Source organism: Nerophis lumbriciformis, linkage group LG22 (assembly GCF_033978685.3).
Source record: "Nerophis lumbriciformis linkage group LG22, RoL_Nlum_v2.1, whole genome shotgun sequence".
NCBI classification, from domain to species: domain Eukaryota; kingdom Metazoa; phylum Chordata; class Actinopteri; order Syngnathiformes; family Syngnathidae; genus Nerophis; species Nerophis lumbriciformis.
The window spans coordinates 26,436,270-26,454,629 of NC_084569.2; the positions used below are offsets into that span (position 1 = coordinate 26,436,270).

The window sequence follows — 18,360 nt, forward strand, 5'->3', positions numbered from 1 at the left end:
GTCAAATGCTAACTTGTATGTAGGCAGTTGTTTGCAAAAAGAAGTAGCGGTGACGTAGATGCAGACTGTCTTCGATAGTGATTGTTTTAGAGCAGTGTCGATTCGAGCCTTTGTTGAGTCCAGCATCCCGCCTGGGCACAACAATCATCTCCACATTCGCGCTCGACAGCCAAGTGGGCGTGTCATACAGAGCTTCCGCCGCTGCCATTGGACGAATAGTGATTCTTTCCTCCCCGACTTCCGCTTTCTTTCCATACGCACGCCCAACCACGGAATGATGATAATAATGATCAAGATGGCTACTACAGAAGCCTTTCTGTAGCTAAGTACCAATTTCATGAAATCACTCCAAACTGGTTTCTAACTATTAAAGTCCCTCGTAGGCGACGAGGACTGCGCCCGGCATAATATTATATGGATTAATGACGGGTTAAGAGGAAATAGTAGTCATTGTGTCGCCTGTAGCGGCTATTGAGGAAGCTAGCTAGCTAGCTGTAAACTCCAGCTTTAGCTTTCTTGGCCGCATTGGAACAAATGGCAGAACCGAGGAAAGTTCCCTTCGTCACCATATCGTCGTTCAACACGTCCGCTCCAACCACCCCGGAGCTGAGCAAGAAACGCCGCCGCGAAGATGAGGCCGTGACTTTGCGGAGAGACGGTGGAAGTGTGGCCGGGTCAGGAGGTGATGGAGGACCGTTCGGCAACACCAAGGCAGATGTCGCCGAGCCCGGCGGGGAAAGCAAGCCCACTGTCCGCCTCGACCTCTCTCTCTCCGAGCCGAGTGAGCGTGGTTCCGCCGAGTTCAACTACACTGAGCTGGTGGTCACGACTCCTCCACGTCCTTCTCAGGTGAGGAAGTCTCCACGATGTGAGCAGGAGGGGCCTCGCCCGGCTGGGGAGGCCAAACGTTGGGCATGTGCTTGTTGTGAAATGGGGAGCTGCTCCATACATGTGTGCTAAGTTTACACAGTACATCTCTTATGACAGTATACTTGTTGTTCCAAGTTTATTTCGAATATGCATGCAGTTATAATATTGTACATGCATCTTTTTCCAATTTCTCATTAAAACATGCCCGAAAAGGAGTAGGAAGAAGCAGATTTTTTTAAATTCTAGGGCTGGGCGATTTGACTGAAAACTACCAAGGTATAGTTTTTTGTTTTTTGGTCGATATAGATCATATTGATATTTTTATGACTTATGAAAAATAACGGACCAGGAGAAAATATATTAAATGGTAACATTTCTATTTAAAATTTAGCCTTCCTCTGATTATGACCCTCTCAGCTATCAAGGAAGAAACAATTAATAACACTTGATCAATGTAAACACAATTCTACTATAACCTCTTTAAATTAAAGTGCAAAATGTAGGAGTATGTAAGAAATGCTTATTTAAGTGTAACAAAATAATACAAAGTGTGAAAATGTAAACAGAGAACCCTGAGAAGAACACTTTTTTGCTGGTTTACTGCCAGGAAGTTCTGAGGTCTGTGTAACATTTGATTTGGTCTGTTATTTAAGTATAAAAATGAATTTGTGTCATGCAGTAATTATTATTTAAATATTATTGGGTCAAATTATTATTTTGGAGTAGCACATTTGTCATATTTTGTTAGTTGTTTTATGTATTAAAAAAACAAATACATAGTTCCTCACTGTTTCCGTAAACAGACAAGGGTTGAAAAGAAAAGATGAGCATGGCGAAGGACTCCGGGCCGTTTTGAAAAAAATCAGAAAAACTACCTTACTGTCGAGGTGACTTTTCCTGTTTTATCGACAATTTCTTGGCTCTCTGCAGCACACATTTTTACTTTCAAATCTCACTCCATGCAAATGGTAAATGGGTTATACTTGTATAGTGCTTTTCTACCTTCAAGGTACTCAAAGCGCTTTGACACTATTTCCACATTAACCCATACATTCACACACTGATGGCGGGAGCTGCCATGCAAGGCCCTAACCACGATCCATCAGGAGCAAGGTGAAGTGTGACGGACGTGACGAGGTTGGTAGAAGGTGGGGGATTGAACCAGGAACCCTCAGGTTGCTGGCACGGCCACTCTCCCAACAGCGAGACAACAAGATGGTGCAACCAAATTTGATAGTCGATACTGTTACGCCATTGGCTGTGTAGCAGCCTTCAGAGAGCCCCGCCTCCTGTTTAGCGATTTGGCTGTTGAGCAAGTCCCTCCCATTGCTCACTGATCACTTCCTGTTTTGCTCGTCGGTGCGTCGCTGTCACTCCTGTTTTGTCGTTCCCGTCTTTTGTGGCTTGGAGTTAAGTTGTGGCTTATTTCATTGTGTTGTGGCTTTTGCAATCGTGCTGTAGCTGAAATTTTTGAGTTGTAATTAATGATAGTCTTGTGGCTTTTGCGTTTGTTATGACCTTTCTCGACCACCGTAGATGACATCCTTTAACATCCTTATTATTAAAAGTGCTAAACTTCACATAACGTTTGTTGTTCTCAAATCCAATGTTTTCTCTATTCTAGTATCAATAAAATTGATCGATTCTCTTTTAAAACGATCTTGGTTCAATGCCTATCTGCCGTAAGGTAAACTTAATGAGCACAGATCGATATACCTGAAATTTAGGAATATAAATCGATCTATCGATATATCGATCAATCATTACGCCCCTATGTGCCACACAATCTCACTTGTCCGCAGAACTAAGTGAACATTATAAAAAAAATGTCTAAGCACCATACGCAATTCAAAATGACACCCATCTAAATCCATTACAAAGCATTATGGGTAATAGGCAAAACACTCTCCACACATTTCTCTTTATTTGGAGCATTTTATGTGGATATATCTGATTTATTACAAAACATTAAAGAGGTATTCAGGAAAGTAATTAAGGTTGGAATCGAACTTTCACATAATCTAAATGTTTGATGTTTGAGATGTTTGAGATGTCACAGTCTAATGTGTGGGCGGGGGTTGTTACTAACAGTTAAATGTCATGTTTTGTTGTTACCTATAGCTTGCTTTAATCGATGCCTTAGCAAAATTAGGTGTCAAAATTACGGTAATTTGTACATATAAAAAAGATTTAATCCGGATATGTCCTGATTAAATCTTTTTTATATGTACAAATGACCGTAGTTACGTTATGATCCTCACTCTGCTGCTTAGCATGTTAATGCATTTTTGTGTCTGACATGATGTCTTTTGTGTCTGTATGACAGCGTACTGGCGATTTCTCCCGAAAATTGGGCTTTATTGCAGGCTGTACTGTATGTTTGCATGTTTGGTAAACTTCCCTCTTTAATTTGGTATTAAATTGATATTCAGACATAAATCATTGGGATCGCCGATCACGTGTGAAAACAGCTGCGTAAACTTTATCAGCACTCACAGTTCAGCACACTGATTTGGAATAAACAATAAGAAAAACAGTTTTTTATTAACATTTTAACTAAGTTTCTGTAACTTTCTGTATACACTTCTGATGGTAGTGTAGTGATTTAGCCATTTAATTCATTTACATAGGATGGACTTTTCCAGAACCATCCACTTACAGATTTATAGATCGATAGATAATAGGGGTGTGAATCTTTGGGTACCTAACGATTCAATCCAATTCCGAGTCCTGGGGTGACGATTTGATTTAGAATCGATTCTCAATTCAACAGGGTTGTCAATTCAAACCGATTCTCGTAATGTATCATTTATTATAATTATTATAGTGACACTTTTTTGAAACAGGTTCCAGTTTAGAAAAGCTCCTTCTGGTTGCATGAAGATGGCCTAAAAACATATCTTAAAAAAATTGACTCTACTAAAAAAAAGTAAAAAAAATTATAGATTTTTGAAAGTTATGAATCGATTTAGAATAGGGATGAATAAGAATCGTGATTTGGATGTTTTGATGGATATTTTTAGTCTTTTTAGTCTCTTTTGCAACTGAAAATAGGTTGTGGGAGTATTGAAAAAAAAAGTAGCACGTGCGATTACAGATTTTAACCCTATATTTAGCATTTTGATCATAAAAAAAATTCATCCAAATTTGATGAAACTCTAGTAAAATTTTCGCCCATTTGTATACACAGTTTGAAATCAACTTAAACCATAACCAAAAGGACATGTGATTGACATGTAAGTGTCACTGATCACTCTGTGGGCACTGTAAACTGTGTGTTCCCCTCACTCCTGAGCCATGCACGGAGGGGAGCGGGGCTGGAACCCCTAGCTCACACACTCAGTCTTCCAACACGGCAGAAACAAGGTCTTAGTTGGAGAAACCGGTCAGTAGAAGACAACATTTTTTTCCCTTCCATAAAACTTGACACAAACTGCACTGCGCGCGAGTAACTTGGAGGGTCGGAGGGAATATTGACCAACGAATCCACGATTGAAGTGACGAACTTGCCATCCAAACATTACCCCGTTTGTTGACAAGATACAGCCATGGAAGCACATTCAATCTATTAAGCAGAGGCCACGCAAAACAGTGAAAGATTAAAAAAAGCTGCCGCTGCTAGCCTGCTAAGCTAACCATAACAGCTCAGGCTAAAATGCCTGTGAGACTCACACTGATCATAAATAGATAGCCTGACCCCCAACTATGGTTGTACCGTACAGTATACCAGTATTAGTATAGTACCGCGATACTAATGAATCATATTCGGTACTATACCGCCTCTAAAAAGTACAGGAGCGTATCTAGTCGATACTACTATGATTATATCGATATTTTTTTAGCATCACAAAATCTTTTTTTGTTTTTTAAAAATGTATATTATATTTACAAACTCAGGAAATATGTCCCTGGGCCTGGACACATGAGGACTTTGAATATGACCAATGTATGATCCTGTAACGACTTGGTATCAGATTGATACCTACATTTGTGGTATCATCCAAAACTAATGGGGATGGCGTGGCGTGGTTGGAAGAGTGGTCGTGCCAGCAACCTGAGGGTTCTTGGTTCGATCCCCACCTTCTACCAACCTCGTCACGTCTGTCGTGTACTTGAGCAAGACACTTCACCCTTGCTCCTGATGAGTCGTGGTTAGGGCCTTACATGGCAGTTCCCGCCATCAGTGTGTGAATGTGTGTGTGAATGGGTGAATGTGGAAATAGTGTCAAAGCGCTTTTAGTACCTTGAAGGTAGAAAAGCGCTATACAAGTATAACCCATTTACCATGTAGTGTAAAGTATCAAACAACAGAAGAATACGTGATTATTACATTTCAACAGAAGTGTAGATAGAACATGTTGAAAGAGAAAGAAAGCAGATATTAACACTAAATAAACAAGTAGATTAATAATTAATTTCCTAGCACTTGTCCGTAATAATTTTGACAAAATAGTAGAATGATAAATGACACAATATGTTACTGCATACGTCAGCAGCTAAATTAGGAGCCTTTGTTTGTTTACTTACTACTAAAAGACAAGTTGTTTAGCATGTTCACTATTTTATTTAAGGACAATCTTGCAATAAGAAACGTATGTTTAATGTACCCTAAGATTGTTTGTTAAAATAAAGCCAATAATAAAACATTTTGTGGTCCCCTTTATTTAGAAAAGTATTGAAAAGTACCAAAAAGTATAGAAATACATTTTTGGTACTGGTACCGGTACCAAAATATAGTATCGGGACAACAGTACCCCCAACCCATTTTGTTTTTAACCCAAGTTTTGATATCCGCTGTTACACAGGAACCAGGTGAAGTAACTACCTGAAATTATTAACACATTACCGTAAAATATCAAATAATATTATTTAGCTCATTCACGTAAGAGACTAGACGTACAAGATTTCATCGGATTTAGCGATTAGGAGTGACAGATTGTTTGGTAAACGTATAGCATGTTCTATATGTTGTAGTTATTTGAATGACTCTTACCATAATATGTTACGTTAACATACCAGGCACGTTCTCAGTTGGTTATTTATGCGTCATATAACATACACTTATTCAGTCTGTTTTTCACTATTCTTTATTTATTTTAAATTGCCTTTCAAATGTCTATTCTTGGTGTTGGGTTTTATCAAATAAATTTCCCCCAAAAATGCGACTTATACTTCAGTGCGACTTATATATGTTTTTTTCCTTCTTTATTATGCATTTTCGGTCGGTGCGACTTATACTCCGGAGCGACTTATACTCCGAAAAATATGGTAATATGTGATTGCAGCAGGTTTGTGTGTGTTTGTGTTAGATCCTTTCTGCCTTGGAGCCTTTGGACAGTTGTTGATGAAAATACAGCCTGCCATCCCACAACTTTGACTTTTAAACTTCATGCACTGTAACTAATGAACCACTATGTCGTGCAGGTCAAACCGCCTGCTTCAACGGTCCCAAAAGGACTCGCACCTGCCCTGGACCCCAATGACCCACTCGCTGACACGGAGCGGGAGAGACGGGAGGTGGAAGACTTGGCCAGGAAGTTCGAAAGCAAATACGTACGTCTTTTTTTTTTTTTTTAAGCACAGCGCCGGCGAGGAAGGTGTTCCAAGATGTCTGCTTTATTTGCAGGGCGGTGCCCCAAAGAAGAAGAAGAGGGACAGGATGCAGGATCTCATCGACATTGGCTACGGCTACGATGAGACGGACCCTTTTATAGACAATTCGGAAGCGGTGAGGTTTTAGCTCCAACATGCAAAACAAGCACACATGCTTGGATTATAAATCTACATTGATTTTTGTCACACTCTACAAAATTGGAATATTTGCTGTAGTTTAACAAATGATCAATACTTGACAGTACGATGAGCTGGTGCCGGCCTCCCTGACCACCAAACATGGAGGTTTCTACATCAACACGGGGACTCTGCAGTTCCGGCCCGCATCCGACTCGGAAGGAGACGACACTGAGAATAATCATATCAAGGTGCGTTCTTGATGTTCTCTCCCTCATTTCCGCTGCTGTGATCAAACAAACCACATTTTCCTCCACGCTTGTTAAAGATGAAAGACGGCGAAGAGCGCGTGATCAAAAAACGGAGGAAAAAGCCGGACGGTGCCATTTTGGAGGAGAAAAAACCCCGCAAAATGAGAGTACCAAAGCCCGGGTGAGGATCTAACTTTTTTTATGCTATTGGTTTTAATATTGGAGCTGAATAAACATCACTGCAAAGTATCACCACAGTAAATAACACTTAAGTAAAACTGATATTATCTTTGTGGAGGCAGACATTATGATACAGGAACTCACTAGATTATAGAGAAGGGATTTGGATTGCATGATTACCGTATTTTATGGACTACACAGCACACTGGTATATAAGCCACACCCACTAAATTATAGGGGAATATTTTTCCTGCTCCGGACTACAAGTCGCAGATATATACGTTGTGAAATGAGTTATTTACACAGAAATTTTGTAAATGTTTATTTACATACCTTACCGGTAATTGTTTCCAATCACTGATTGTAACACGGCAGTAAAACGGCTGATCAGACAAAACAGAAGTCATCGTCATGGACCCACTAGCTGCGGAAGCGAGCTCTCCAATCAGCTAAACAGACTAAATAACTCCACAGTGACGTTTTGGTGAACTTATGAAACTGAAACAATACAAAAAGAATGCCATTGTAAGTTAATAATACTAACACAGACACTCGTCAACGTGTTAGCATATTAACTAATGCTAACAAAGCTAGTGTCATTACGATAGCATGTACAAATATGCATTAGAAATGCTCCTACATACATCACACATGTGACAGTTTAGTAGGTATAAACAGTTTTAGTTATATTGTAAAACTTACAAACTTTGCTTGGAGTGATGAAGAAAGAATCCATACGAGTAGGAACGCTATGGACAGTTAGAAGACTGAACGGCACTTCCACTTCCGGCTGACTGCACTAAATGGAAGGACACTGCAGCACCTGCATTGAGTGACTGGCCCATAAAATGGCGCCACAGCACAAACAATACAACACTTTTTCAGTGTATGTGTTTGTATTAACTATTTGTATTATGGCCGTCAGTGAAGAAAAATCCCTAAATTGGCTGCACCATTTTGTAAGCCGCAGGTAGTAGCGTTGTTTAGTCCGAAATTTACGGTAATCAACATCAAATCGACATGAGGTTTTAATTAGTGCGATAAATAACCGCCAGAGGGAGATTTTTTTTTCTGCCCCCCACCGGCATTTGAGTGACAGACATGTTCGCCAATCAGAATTGTTGAGCCTGGTTTTTTTTCGTCTCTCGCTTCAAAGCGGGAGAAAGAGGTCTCACTCTGTGTATCGCTTTCAGCACCTCAGCGTGTTTATTTAACAGTTGAATGAACTCGAATGCAGTGAGCCCTCTTTTCAGTCGTCCACAATCTTCGTCTCAGTGGGCGGAGAGCGAGACCACCAGCTTGACATACACAGGACGTATACGGTAACATATTGCATTTTGTGCGGTTGTATTATTTTCTCAAAACTTACTTTCTGTGGTGACATGATTCTATCCACACTTATGTAATAAGCAAATCTTCTTCTGTACTTGACATTAGTTTTGAGCCATACCACACATTTTAGTACTAGTCGTACCAATGCTGATGTTGATATTTCAAATTTTCAAAATGATTACATTTTGGATTACAATTATAATCCGACAAAAAGACAGACGGTGGTGTAACAATAGCAATTAAATATTTCAATTATATTTCCAATCGGCTCTGATTTAAACCCTTAAAGCCCTCCTGTGTCCAGGGACTTATTTCCTGAGTTTCTAAACAAAAACAAAAGATTTTATGATGATGAAAAAATATGGATCTAGCCACTGTAATATTGACCATATACTGATTAGGGATGTCCCGATCCAGGTTTTTGCACTTCCCATCCGATACCGATATTGTTTTTGCACTTCCGATCTGATACAGATACTGACCGATACTGGCTTATCCGAGCATGTATTAAAGTTTAAAGTTATTTAGCCTACTTAGTTGTCAGAATCATGTTGAAAAGGGTTTTAGTACTCTTGATAACAACTAGCCAGCTGAATTAGGGGAGTTTGAATAATACACAATGGTTGGTAACAAGAAACTGACCTGTTTATTCAAGGATAAACACAAAATAGACAAAATTATACATGACAAACAGAAATGGCATCATTGAGCTAGGGCTGGGCGATATGGCCTTTTTTTAATATTGCGATATTTTAAGGCCATATTGCGATACACAATATATATCTCGATATTTTGCCTTAGCCTTGAATGAACACTTGATGCATATAATCACAGCAGTATGATGATTCTATGTGTCTACATTAAAACATTATTCTTCATACTGCATTAATATTACGGCGTGGCGCAGTGGAAGAATGGCCGTGCGCGACCCGAGGGTCCCTGGTTCAATCCCCACCTAGTACCAACCTCGTCATGTCCGTTGTGTCCTGAGCAAGACACTTCACCCTTGCTCCTGATGGCTGCTGGTTAGCGCCTTGCATGGCAGCTCCCTCCATCAGTGTGTGAATGTGTGTGTGAATGAGTAAATGTGGAAATAGTGTCAAAGCGCTTTGAGTACCTTGAAGGTAGAAAAGCGCTATACAAGTACAACCCATTTAATTATTTATCATTTAATATATGCTACTTTTAAACTTTCATGCAGAAAAGGAAATCACAACTAAAAAAATCACTATTTTTTTTCATACGGTGTTGATCTGGAAATGTTTGCCTCGGCATTTTGATGGTGTGGGCATGTGGCACCGAATGGAGATAAGCGTCTCGACAGACGTTGCAATATTTGAACAATGATGACAAAAACTGTTTTCTCTGTCGTGTCCGTGTGTCGAAAATTGTTATGCGCTTATTTTTTTATTTGATTTTGTGCGTGGCACCGATTTGCCGTGCGCAGAGGACACTTGAGCAGTGCGCAATTGCACAGGCGTGCACCTTAGAGGGAGCGTTGCTCCCACGGCTGCGCCAGCATCACAGCTAACGTTAGCCATGCTGCTACCTCTCTGCTGGGAGAGGGCGTATACATATGTGACGTATGACGTGACAGTTTGTGACGTGTATAAGAAGGTGCGCTTGCTGTCTGTGAGAGGGGGACACAGGAAAGAGTGAGAAGAGCCTGTCGTGTAATGTCCGCAGCTAAAAGCAACTGCGTGAGAATCCACAGACCTGTGGATGTGTTGAAGGTGTGCTGGAAAATGCGGAACGGAAATTAGGGAACAGCAGAAAAGTGGAAAGTATTATTTAAATCGGTGCGTTGGAAAACACAGACCGGAGTTTTTTTTTAAACTGGATCTGGATCGGCATTTTCCCATGCCCTGCCGATACGCATTTTTTTGCAAATATCGGCGGCCGATTCGATCCAAATATCGGATCGGGACATCCCTAATACTGATAGTATATTTGGTTAGCATGTCCGCTTACACTCCTCTCTGAGCTGCCACCTTACCGTGGTAGAGGAGTTTGCGTGTCCCAATGATCCTAGGAGCTATGTTGTCCAGGGGCTTTATGCCCCCTGGTAGGGTCTCCCAAGACAAACTGGTCCTAGGAGAGGGATCAGACAAAGAGCAGCTCGAAGGCCTCCATGACGAATAAAAATAAAGGACCCAGATTTCCCTCGCCCGGACGCGGGTCACCGGGGCCCCCCTCTGGAGCCAGGCCCGGAGGTGGGGCACGATGGCGAGCGCCTGGTGGCCGGGCCTGTCCCCATGGGGCCCGGCCGGGCACAGCCCGAAGAGGCAACGTGGGTCCCCCCTCCAATGGGCTCACCACCCATAGCAGGGGCCATAGAGGTCGGGTGCATTGTTAGCTGGGCGGAAGCCGACGGCAGGGCACTTGGCGGTCCGATCCTCGGCTACAGAAGCTAGCTCTTGGGACGTGGAACGTCACCTCGCTGGGGGGGAAGGAGCCTGAGCTAGTGCGCGAGGTTGAGAAGTTCCGGCTAGATATAGTCGGACTCACTTCGACGCACAGCAAGGGCTCTGGAACCAGTTCTCTCGAGAGGGGCTGGACTCTCTTCCACTCTGGCGTTGCCGGCAATGAGAGGCGACGGGCTGGGGTGGCAATTCTTGTTGCCCCCCGGCTCAGAGCCTGCACGTTGGAGTTCAACCCGGTGGACGAGAGGGTAGCTTCCCTCCGCCTTCGGGTGGGGGGACGGGTCCTGACTGTGGTTTGCGCTTACGCGCCAAACCGCAGCTCAGAGTACCCACCCTTTTTGGATTCGCTCGAGGGAGTACTTGAGAGTGCTCCCCCGGGTGATTCCCTCGTTCTACTGGGGGACTTCAATGCTCATGTTGGCAGCGACAGTGAAACCTGGAGAGGCGTGATTGGGAAGAATGGCCGCCCGGATCTGAACCCGAGTGGTGTTCTGTTATTGGACTTTTGTGCCCGTCACAGATTGTCCATAATGAACACCATGTTCGAACATAAGGGTGTCCATATGTGCACTTGGCACCAGGACACCCTAGGCCGCAGTTCCATGATCGACTTTGTAGTTGTGTCATCGGATTTGAGGCCTCATGTTTTGGACACTCGGGTGAAGAGAGGGGCGGAGCTTTCAACCGATCACCACCTGGTGGTGAGTTGGCTGCGATGGTGGGGGAGGATGCCGGACAGACCTGGCAGGCCCAAACGCATTGTGAGGGTTTGCTGGGAACGTCTGGCAGAGTCTCCTGTCAGAGAGAGTTTCAATTCCCACCTCCGGAAGAACTTTGAACATGTCACGAGGGAGGTGCTGGACATTGAGTCCGAGTGGACCATGTTCCGCGCCTCTAATGTCGAGGCAGCTGATTGGAGCTGTGGCCGCAAGGTAGTTGGTGCCTGTCGTGGCGGTAATCCTAGAACCCGTTGGTGGACACCGGCGGTGAGGGATGCCGTCAAGCTGAAGAAGGAGTCCTATCGGGTTCTTTTGGCTCATAGGACTCCTGAGGCAGCGGACAGGTACCGACAGGCCAAGCGGTGTGCGGCTTCAGCGGTTGCGGAGGCAAAAACTCGGACATGGGAGGAGTTCGGGGAAGCCTTGGAAAACGACTTCCGGACGGCTTCGAAGCGATTCTGGACCACCATCCGCCGCCTCAGGAAGGGGAAGCAGTGCACTATCAACACCGTGTATGGTGAGGATGGTGTTCTGCTGACCTCGACTGCGGATGTTGTGGATCGGTGGAGAGAATACTTCGAAGACCTCCTCAATCCCACCAACACGTCTTCCTATGAGGAAGCAGTGCCTGGGGAATCTGTGGTGGGCTCTTCTATTTCTGGGGCTGAGGTTGCCGAGGTAGTTAAAAAGCTCCTCGGTGGCAAGGCCCCGGGGGTGGATGAGATCCGCCCAGAGTTCCTTAAGGCTCTGGATGCTGTGGGGCTGTCTTGGTTGACAAGACTCTGCAGCATCGCGTGGACATCGGGGGCGGTACCTCTGGATTGGCAGACCGGGGTGGTGGTTCCTCTCTTTAAGAAGGGGAACCGGAGGGTGTGTTCTAACTATCGTGGGATCACACTCCTCAGCCTTCCCGGTAAGGTCTATTCAGGTGTACTGGAGAGGAGGCTACGCCGGATAGTCGAACCTCGGATTCAGGAGGAACAGTGTGGTTTTCGTCCTGGTCGTAGAACTGTGGACCAGCTCTATACTCTCGGCAGGGTCCTTGAGGGTGCATGGGAGTTTGCCCAACCAGTCTACATGTGTTTTGTGGACTTGGAGAAGGCATTCGACCGTGTCCCTCGGGAAGTCCTGTGGGGAGTGCTCAGAGAGTATGGGGTATCGGACTGTCTGATTTTGGCGGTCCGCTCCCTGTATGATCAGTCTCAGAGCTTGGTCCGCATTGCCGGCAGTAAGTCGGACACGTTTCCAGTGAGGGTTGGACTCCGCCAAGGCTGCCCTTTGTCACCGATTCTGTTCATAACTTTTATGGACAGAATTTCTAGGCGCAGTTAAGGCGTTGAGGGGATCTGGTTTGGTGGCTACAGGATTAGGTCTCTGCTTTTTGCAGATGATGTGGTCCTGATGGCTTCATCTGGCCAGGATCTCCAGCTCTCGCTGGATCGGTTCGCAGCCGAGTGTGAAGGGACTGAGATGAGAATCAGCACTTCCAAGTCCGAGTCCATGGTTCTCGCCCAGAAAAGGGTGGAATGCCATCTTCGGGTTGGGGAGGAGACCCTGCCCCAAGTGGAGGAGTTCAAGTACCTCGGAGTCTTGTTCACGAGTGAGGGAAGAGTGGATTGTGAGATCGACAGGCGGATCGGTGCGGCATCTTCAGTAATGCGGACGCTGTATCGATCCGTTGTGGTGAAGAAGGAGCTGAGCCGGAAGGCAAAGCTCTCAATTTACCGGTCGATCTACGTTCCCATCCTCACCTATGGTCATGAGCTTTGGGTTATGACCGAAAGGACAAGATCACGGGTACAAGCGGCCGAAATGAGTTTCCTCCGCCGGGTGGAAGGGCTCTCCCTTAGAGATAGGGTGAGAAGCTCTGTCATCCGGGGGGAGCTCAAAGTAAAGCCGCTGCTCCTCCACATCGAGAGGAGCCAGATGAGGTGGTTCGGGCATCTGGTCAGGATGCCACCCGATCGCCTCCCTAGGGAGGTGTTTAGGGCACGTCCGACCGGTAGGAGGCCACGGGGAAGACCCAGGACACGTTGGGAAGACTATGTCTCCCGGCTGGCCTGGGAACGCCTCGGGATCCCCCGGGAGGAGCTGGACGAAGTGGCTGGGGAGAGGGAAGTCTGGGCTTCCCTGCTTAGGCTGCTGCCCCCGCGGCCCGACCTCGGATAAGCGGAAGAAGATGGATGGATGGATGGATGGATGTCCGCTTACAGTGTGCATGTTTGGCTTGTAAGACACTAGTGGGAAACATAATTTATTTGCCGCAGTGGATGCGAGGATTACAGACTTAGAAGTGGCTTTGGACTGTAGAGGGCCGTTAGCGACATTTTTACATTGCGTTGAGGAGGCGTTTGTTTGCTGTCAAATTTGTGGGGTGCAACTAAAATGTGTCATCAGCATTCGCACTATATAACAATAGTATGAAATCATCGGCCAAATTTATATTGTGCAGTTGTGTATCAAGTTCGCTTAGCATCTACTCACCGCCATTTTGTCTGCAGAGTGTCCTTGCATCGTCCTGAAAAGAAGAAGCGAAAGAAGCTAATGAAAGATTCCATCCACCTGGCCAACATGCTGCGCCGCTTCACCAGGGAGAAAGAGGAGATGCGAAAGAGGAACATGGTCACCACCAGCCTGCCGCGACCCCCCGCCAAAGTGCCAAGCGCCACCAGCGTGGTTGTCAACAGCCAGTCCAAGGCCGCGGCCAACGACTGCAACATGGCGGACCTCACCAGCGACCCGGCCGTGATGTCGCTGCTCGGCGCCACCAACAACGAGGTGTTGCAGGACATGATGGGGGATCTGGACTTTGCCATGCTGGACTCGCCGCAGCCCTCCAGTCCTACCGCGGGGGAGAACGGCTCCTTGGGCATGGGCCATAAAGCAGTCTTAGGCCGTAACGTGATGAGTCCTCCGCCCCTGCCCAACGCTCTCCCGGGCCCTCTCTCCAAGCGTATCGACGACCTCCGAGCGGTACGAAACTTTGTTTTTACTTCCTTTGAGGGAGTCTCATTCCTCTTTTTTGTGGCAGGCCTCCCGTCTGTTCGACGCAGAGGGACGGAAGAAGTTCTTTACATTGGACATGAACAACATCCTGCTGGAGTGAGTCACTTTTTACTCTTATCTACTTGGGCTGGACAATTATTCCAATTTGAATTGATTTTGGCTGTTCACCATCATAAAAATATTATAATTAAAAAAACTATTAATGGGCCGCGCAACGTGCATGCAAATTGTGAAAAAAAAAGACCACGTTTACTAGAAGTTTTGCTACTTTTTATCTGACACATCGCTACTATGCCTCACCAGTAATCACTAAACTCAACATGAAAAGTAAGGCATTTCCACGTTAACGTAACCACAGATGCAGTCACGGAATTAACCATTAAACGGAATCCAAAGTTAAACGGAGAATATCACAGACGTTAACATAAATATGAGTGAAATGCTGTCTTTGTTAAAAGAAGGAACATTTGTTTGGGAAAATAATCATTCATCCCCATTCAAACCCATGCACACACAACGCATCTCTTTGTTGTGTTGTTGTGAACGACATCATGGAAGTAACATCAATGTACAAACAACCGTACACACACAACACATCTCATCTGTTGTGTTGTTGTAAACGACATCATGGATGTAACATCAATGTACTAACAATCATACACACACACACAACACATCTCATCTGTTGTGTTGTTGTGAACGACATCAGGGATGTAACATCAATGTACAAACAATCATACACACACAACACATGTCATCTGTTGTGTTGTTGTGAACTACATCTTGGATGTAACATCAATGTACAAACAATCATACACACACACAACACGTCATCTGTTGTGTTGTTGTGAACGTCATCATGGATGTAACATCAATGTACAAACAATCTTACACACACACAACACATCTCATCTGTTGTGGTGTTGTGAACGACATCATGGATGTATCATCAATATACAAACAATCATACACACACAACACATCTCATCTGTTGTGTTGTTGTGAACAACATCATTGATGTAACATCAATGTACAAACAATTATACACACAAAACACATCTCATCTGTTGTTGTGAATGACATCTATGGCGTCACATTAGTGCCAAAAATCCGAGCGCATAAAAACTGTTATCGCGCGCTGACTCTCCACTTCGTGCGCGCGCGCGACACCCTTTTGCGCGCGCGTAGTGCCTCTTTGCGCGCGCGGTGCCTTTCTGCGCGCGCGGTGCCTTTCTGCGCGCGCGTGGTGCCTTTTTGCGCGCGCGCGGTGCCTTTCTGCGCGCGCGCTGTCTCGGTCTGTGCGCTCTCTGTGTACTCCTGGCATCTCTCCTCGCGCTGTCATGTTTCTTTTTGGCACTTTGGGGGCGGGTATGCTTAGACGGCCCCTCCTTTCTGATTGGCTCTGAGCATTTTTCATATGACCAATGATTCTCCAGCGTAGCAACGTTGTAGCCATCTTACCTCGGACAGCTAGCCTCAATCATTACATTGATGTCAATGGTACATGTACTAATGAAATTACCATAACTTGCTCGATTTTCGACCAATTTACAAACGATTTGCCTTGTTACAAATCTTATTACATGTAGATATGACATAGGATGCTGTACCTGTTGAAATTACCTCTTTCGCTTTAAAAAAAAAAAGACTTAATTGTGCAACATAGTTGTGTAGGGTCAGTGTTAGTCAGTTCTCTGATTATTTTAAACTGTTTCAGAATACATTATTAAAAGGCTATTTTTAACATTTTAAAAACAAAATTCAAAGATTATTTCATTAATTTTATGGCTGAATCAAAAGAAATTCCATAAATTAGAAAACAAATGTTCAAGAAGAAGTGAAAATATAAAATAATGTTATGGTTGGATGTTATTGCTGGTGGACCAGTTCTGGCTGAAAGATATGATTAAGGTGTTTGTTGTCTTATTATTTATTTGGGTCACATTTTGTATTACCCTGTATTGTGTTTATGTGGTATGAAATAGCCTTCATCAGCGCACAACATGTTTTTATCCACTTCTTCCTCCGTAAATCTTGATACATATTGACGATGACCCGCCCTGCTATACTTCTGATTGGCTCTGAGCATTTTTCGCATGACCAATCAGAAAGAAGGGGCCGTCTAAGCATACCCGCCCCCAAAGTGCCAAAACGAAACATGACAGCGCACAGACCGAGACGGCGCGCGCGCAGAAAGGCACCACGCGCGCGCAGAAAGGCACCACGCGCGCGCAAAAGGGTGTCGCGCGCGCACGAATTGGAGAATCAGCGCGCGATAACAGTTTTTATGCGCTCGGATTTTTGGCACTAATGTGACGCCATAGACATCAAGGATGTAACATCAATGTACAAACAAACATACACACACAACTTATCTCATCTATTGGGTCGTTGTGAACGACATCATGGATGTAACATCAAAATACAAACAATCATACATACAAAACACATCTCATCTGTTGTGTTGTTGTGAACGACATCATTGATGTAACATCATTGTACAAACAATCATACACACACAACACATCTCATTTGTTGTGTTGTGAATGACATCAAGGATGTAACAATGTACAAACAATCATACACGTACAACACATCTCATCTGCTCGTGTTGTTGTGAACGACATCATGGATGTAACATCAATCTACAAACAATCCTACACAAACAACACATCTCATGTGTTGTGTTGTTGTGAACGACATCATGAATGTAAGATCAGTCGCAACTTGAGAGGATCTGTCAATTTTTTTTTTTAAACCTCCTCTAGTCGTCTCCTTACTCATCAAGCTCCGAACAGCAGCTCATTTCTTCCTTTCACAATAACAGCGCTGTGCGCAACATCCGATCTGAAAATAAAGGTTTCAAAAAAGTACACAACCATAATGTACTTAAAGCACTGATTGATGCATTTACAAAAGTATAATGCTTTGTCAAATCTGTCCAAAGATGTATTTCATCAATAAATGTGAGGATTATATTTGATTTTTACACAAAAAGCACACACTTGGGTGGTAAAATAAGTGTAAAAGGTAAAAAAAAAATTAATGGAAAAACTGAATTTCATTGTATTATTACATTTCTATTGTTATTTTAATTTATTGTTGTTACTACTATTATTTTACTTGTTGTTTACTAATTTGTATTAGTTTTTCTTTTAAATTATATTTAAAGTTGATATTTGGTGGTACAATAAATACCCATGTTTTCAAATGAAAGAATAATCCTATTATTAATCTCGATTTCAATAGCAATCAAAATAATCGTGATTATTATTTTTGACATCATTTACTCATTTCTATAGTATTGACTCTTGAGAAGACATGTATATTTATATGTGTGTGTGTTTGTTTTAGTATTGAGTTACAGGTTCAGGAGCAGCCAGCAGATGTGCGTTCAGCTGTATACTGTCACTTAGAGGCCTTTGTTCCATGTAATAAGGAAGCACTGCTTAAGCGCCTAAAGAAGCTCAGCCTCAACATACAGGTGATTGGAACATATTCTTAAATCTGACAACTGTATTTGTATCGGTCGATAATTGTTGATATTTTTAAAGGCCTACTGAAATGCGATTTTCTTATTTAAACGGGGATAGCAGGTCCATTCTATGTGTCATACTTGATCATTTCGCGATATTGCCATATTTTTGCTGAAAGGATTTAGTAGAGAACATCAACGATAAAGTTCACAACTTTTGGTCGCTGATAAAAAAGCCTTGCCTCTACTGGACGTAGCAGACGAGTAGCGTGACGTCACAGGTTGTGGAGCTCCTCACATCCGCACATTGTCTACAATCATAGCCACCAGCAGCGAGAGCGATTCGGACCGAGAAAGCGACGATTTCCCCATTA

The 18,360-nt window shown here is 43.7% G+C and overlaps 1 protein-coding gene across 1 annotated transcript in view; it reads left to right on the top strand.

The window, feature by feature from the left end:
- The first annotated feature begins 243 nt into the window (after positions 1–243).
- Positions 244–18,360, top strand: part of ubn2b (ubinuclein 2b) — an 85,026-nt gene continuing 66,909 nt past the window's right edge. The window contains exons 1-8 of the mRNA XM_061973538.2: positions 244–849; positions 6,295–6,423; positions 6,497–6,598; positions 6,726–6,851; positions 6,929–7,032; positions 14,007–14,478; positions 14,537–14,607; positions 17,866–17,995. Of these exons, the coding sequence (XP_061829522.1) occupies positions 535–849; positions 6,295–6,423; positions 6,497–6,598; positions 6,726–6,851; positions 6,929–7,032; positions 14,007–14,478; positions 14,537–14,607; positions 17,866–17,995 (1,449 nt within the window). The 5' untranslated portion in view covers positions 244–534. The remainder of the gene's footprint in view (positions 850–6,294; positions 6,424–6,496; positions 6,599–6,725; positions 6,852–6,928; positions 7,033–14,006; positions 14,479–14,536; positions 14,608–17,865; positions 17,996–18,360) is intronic.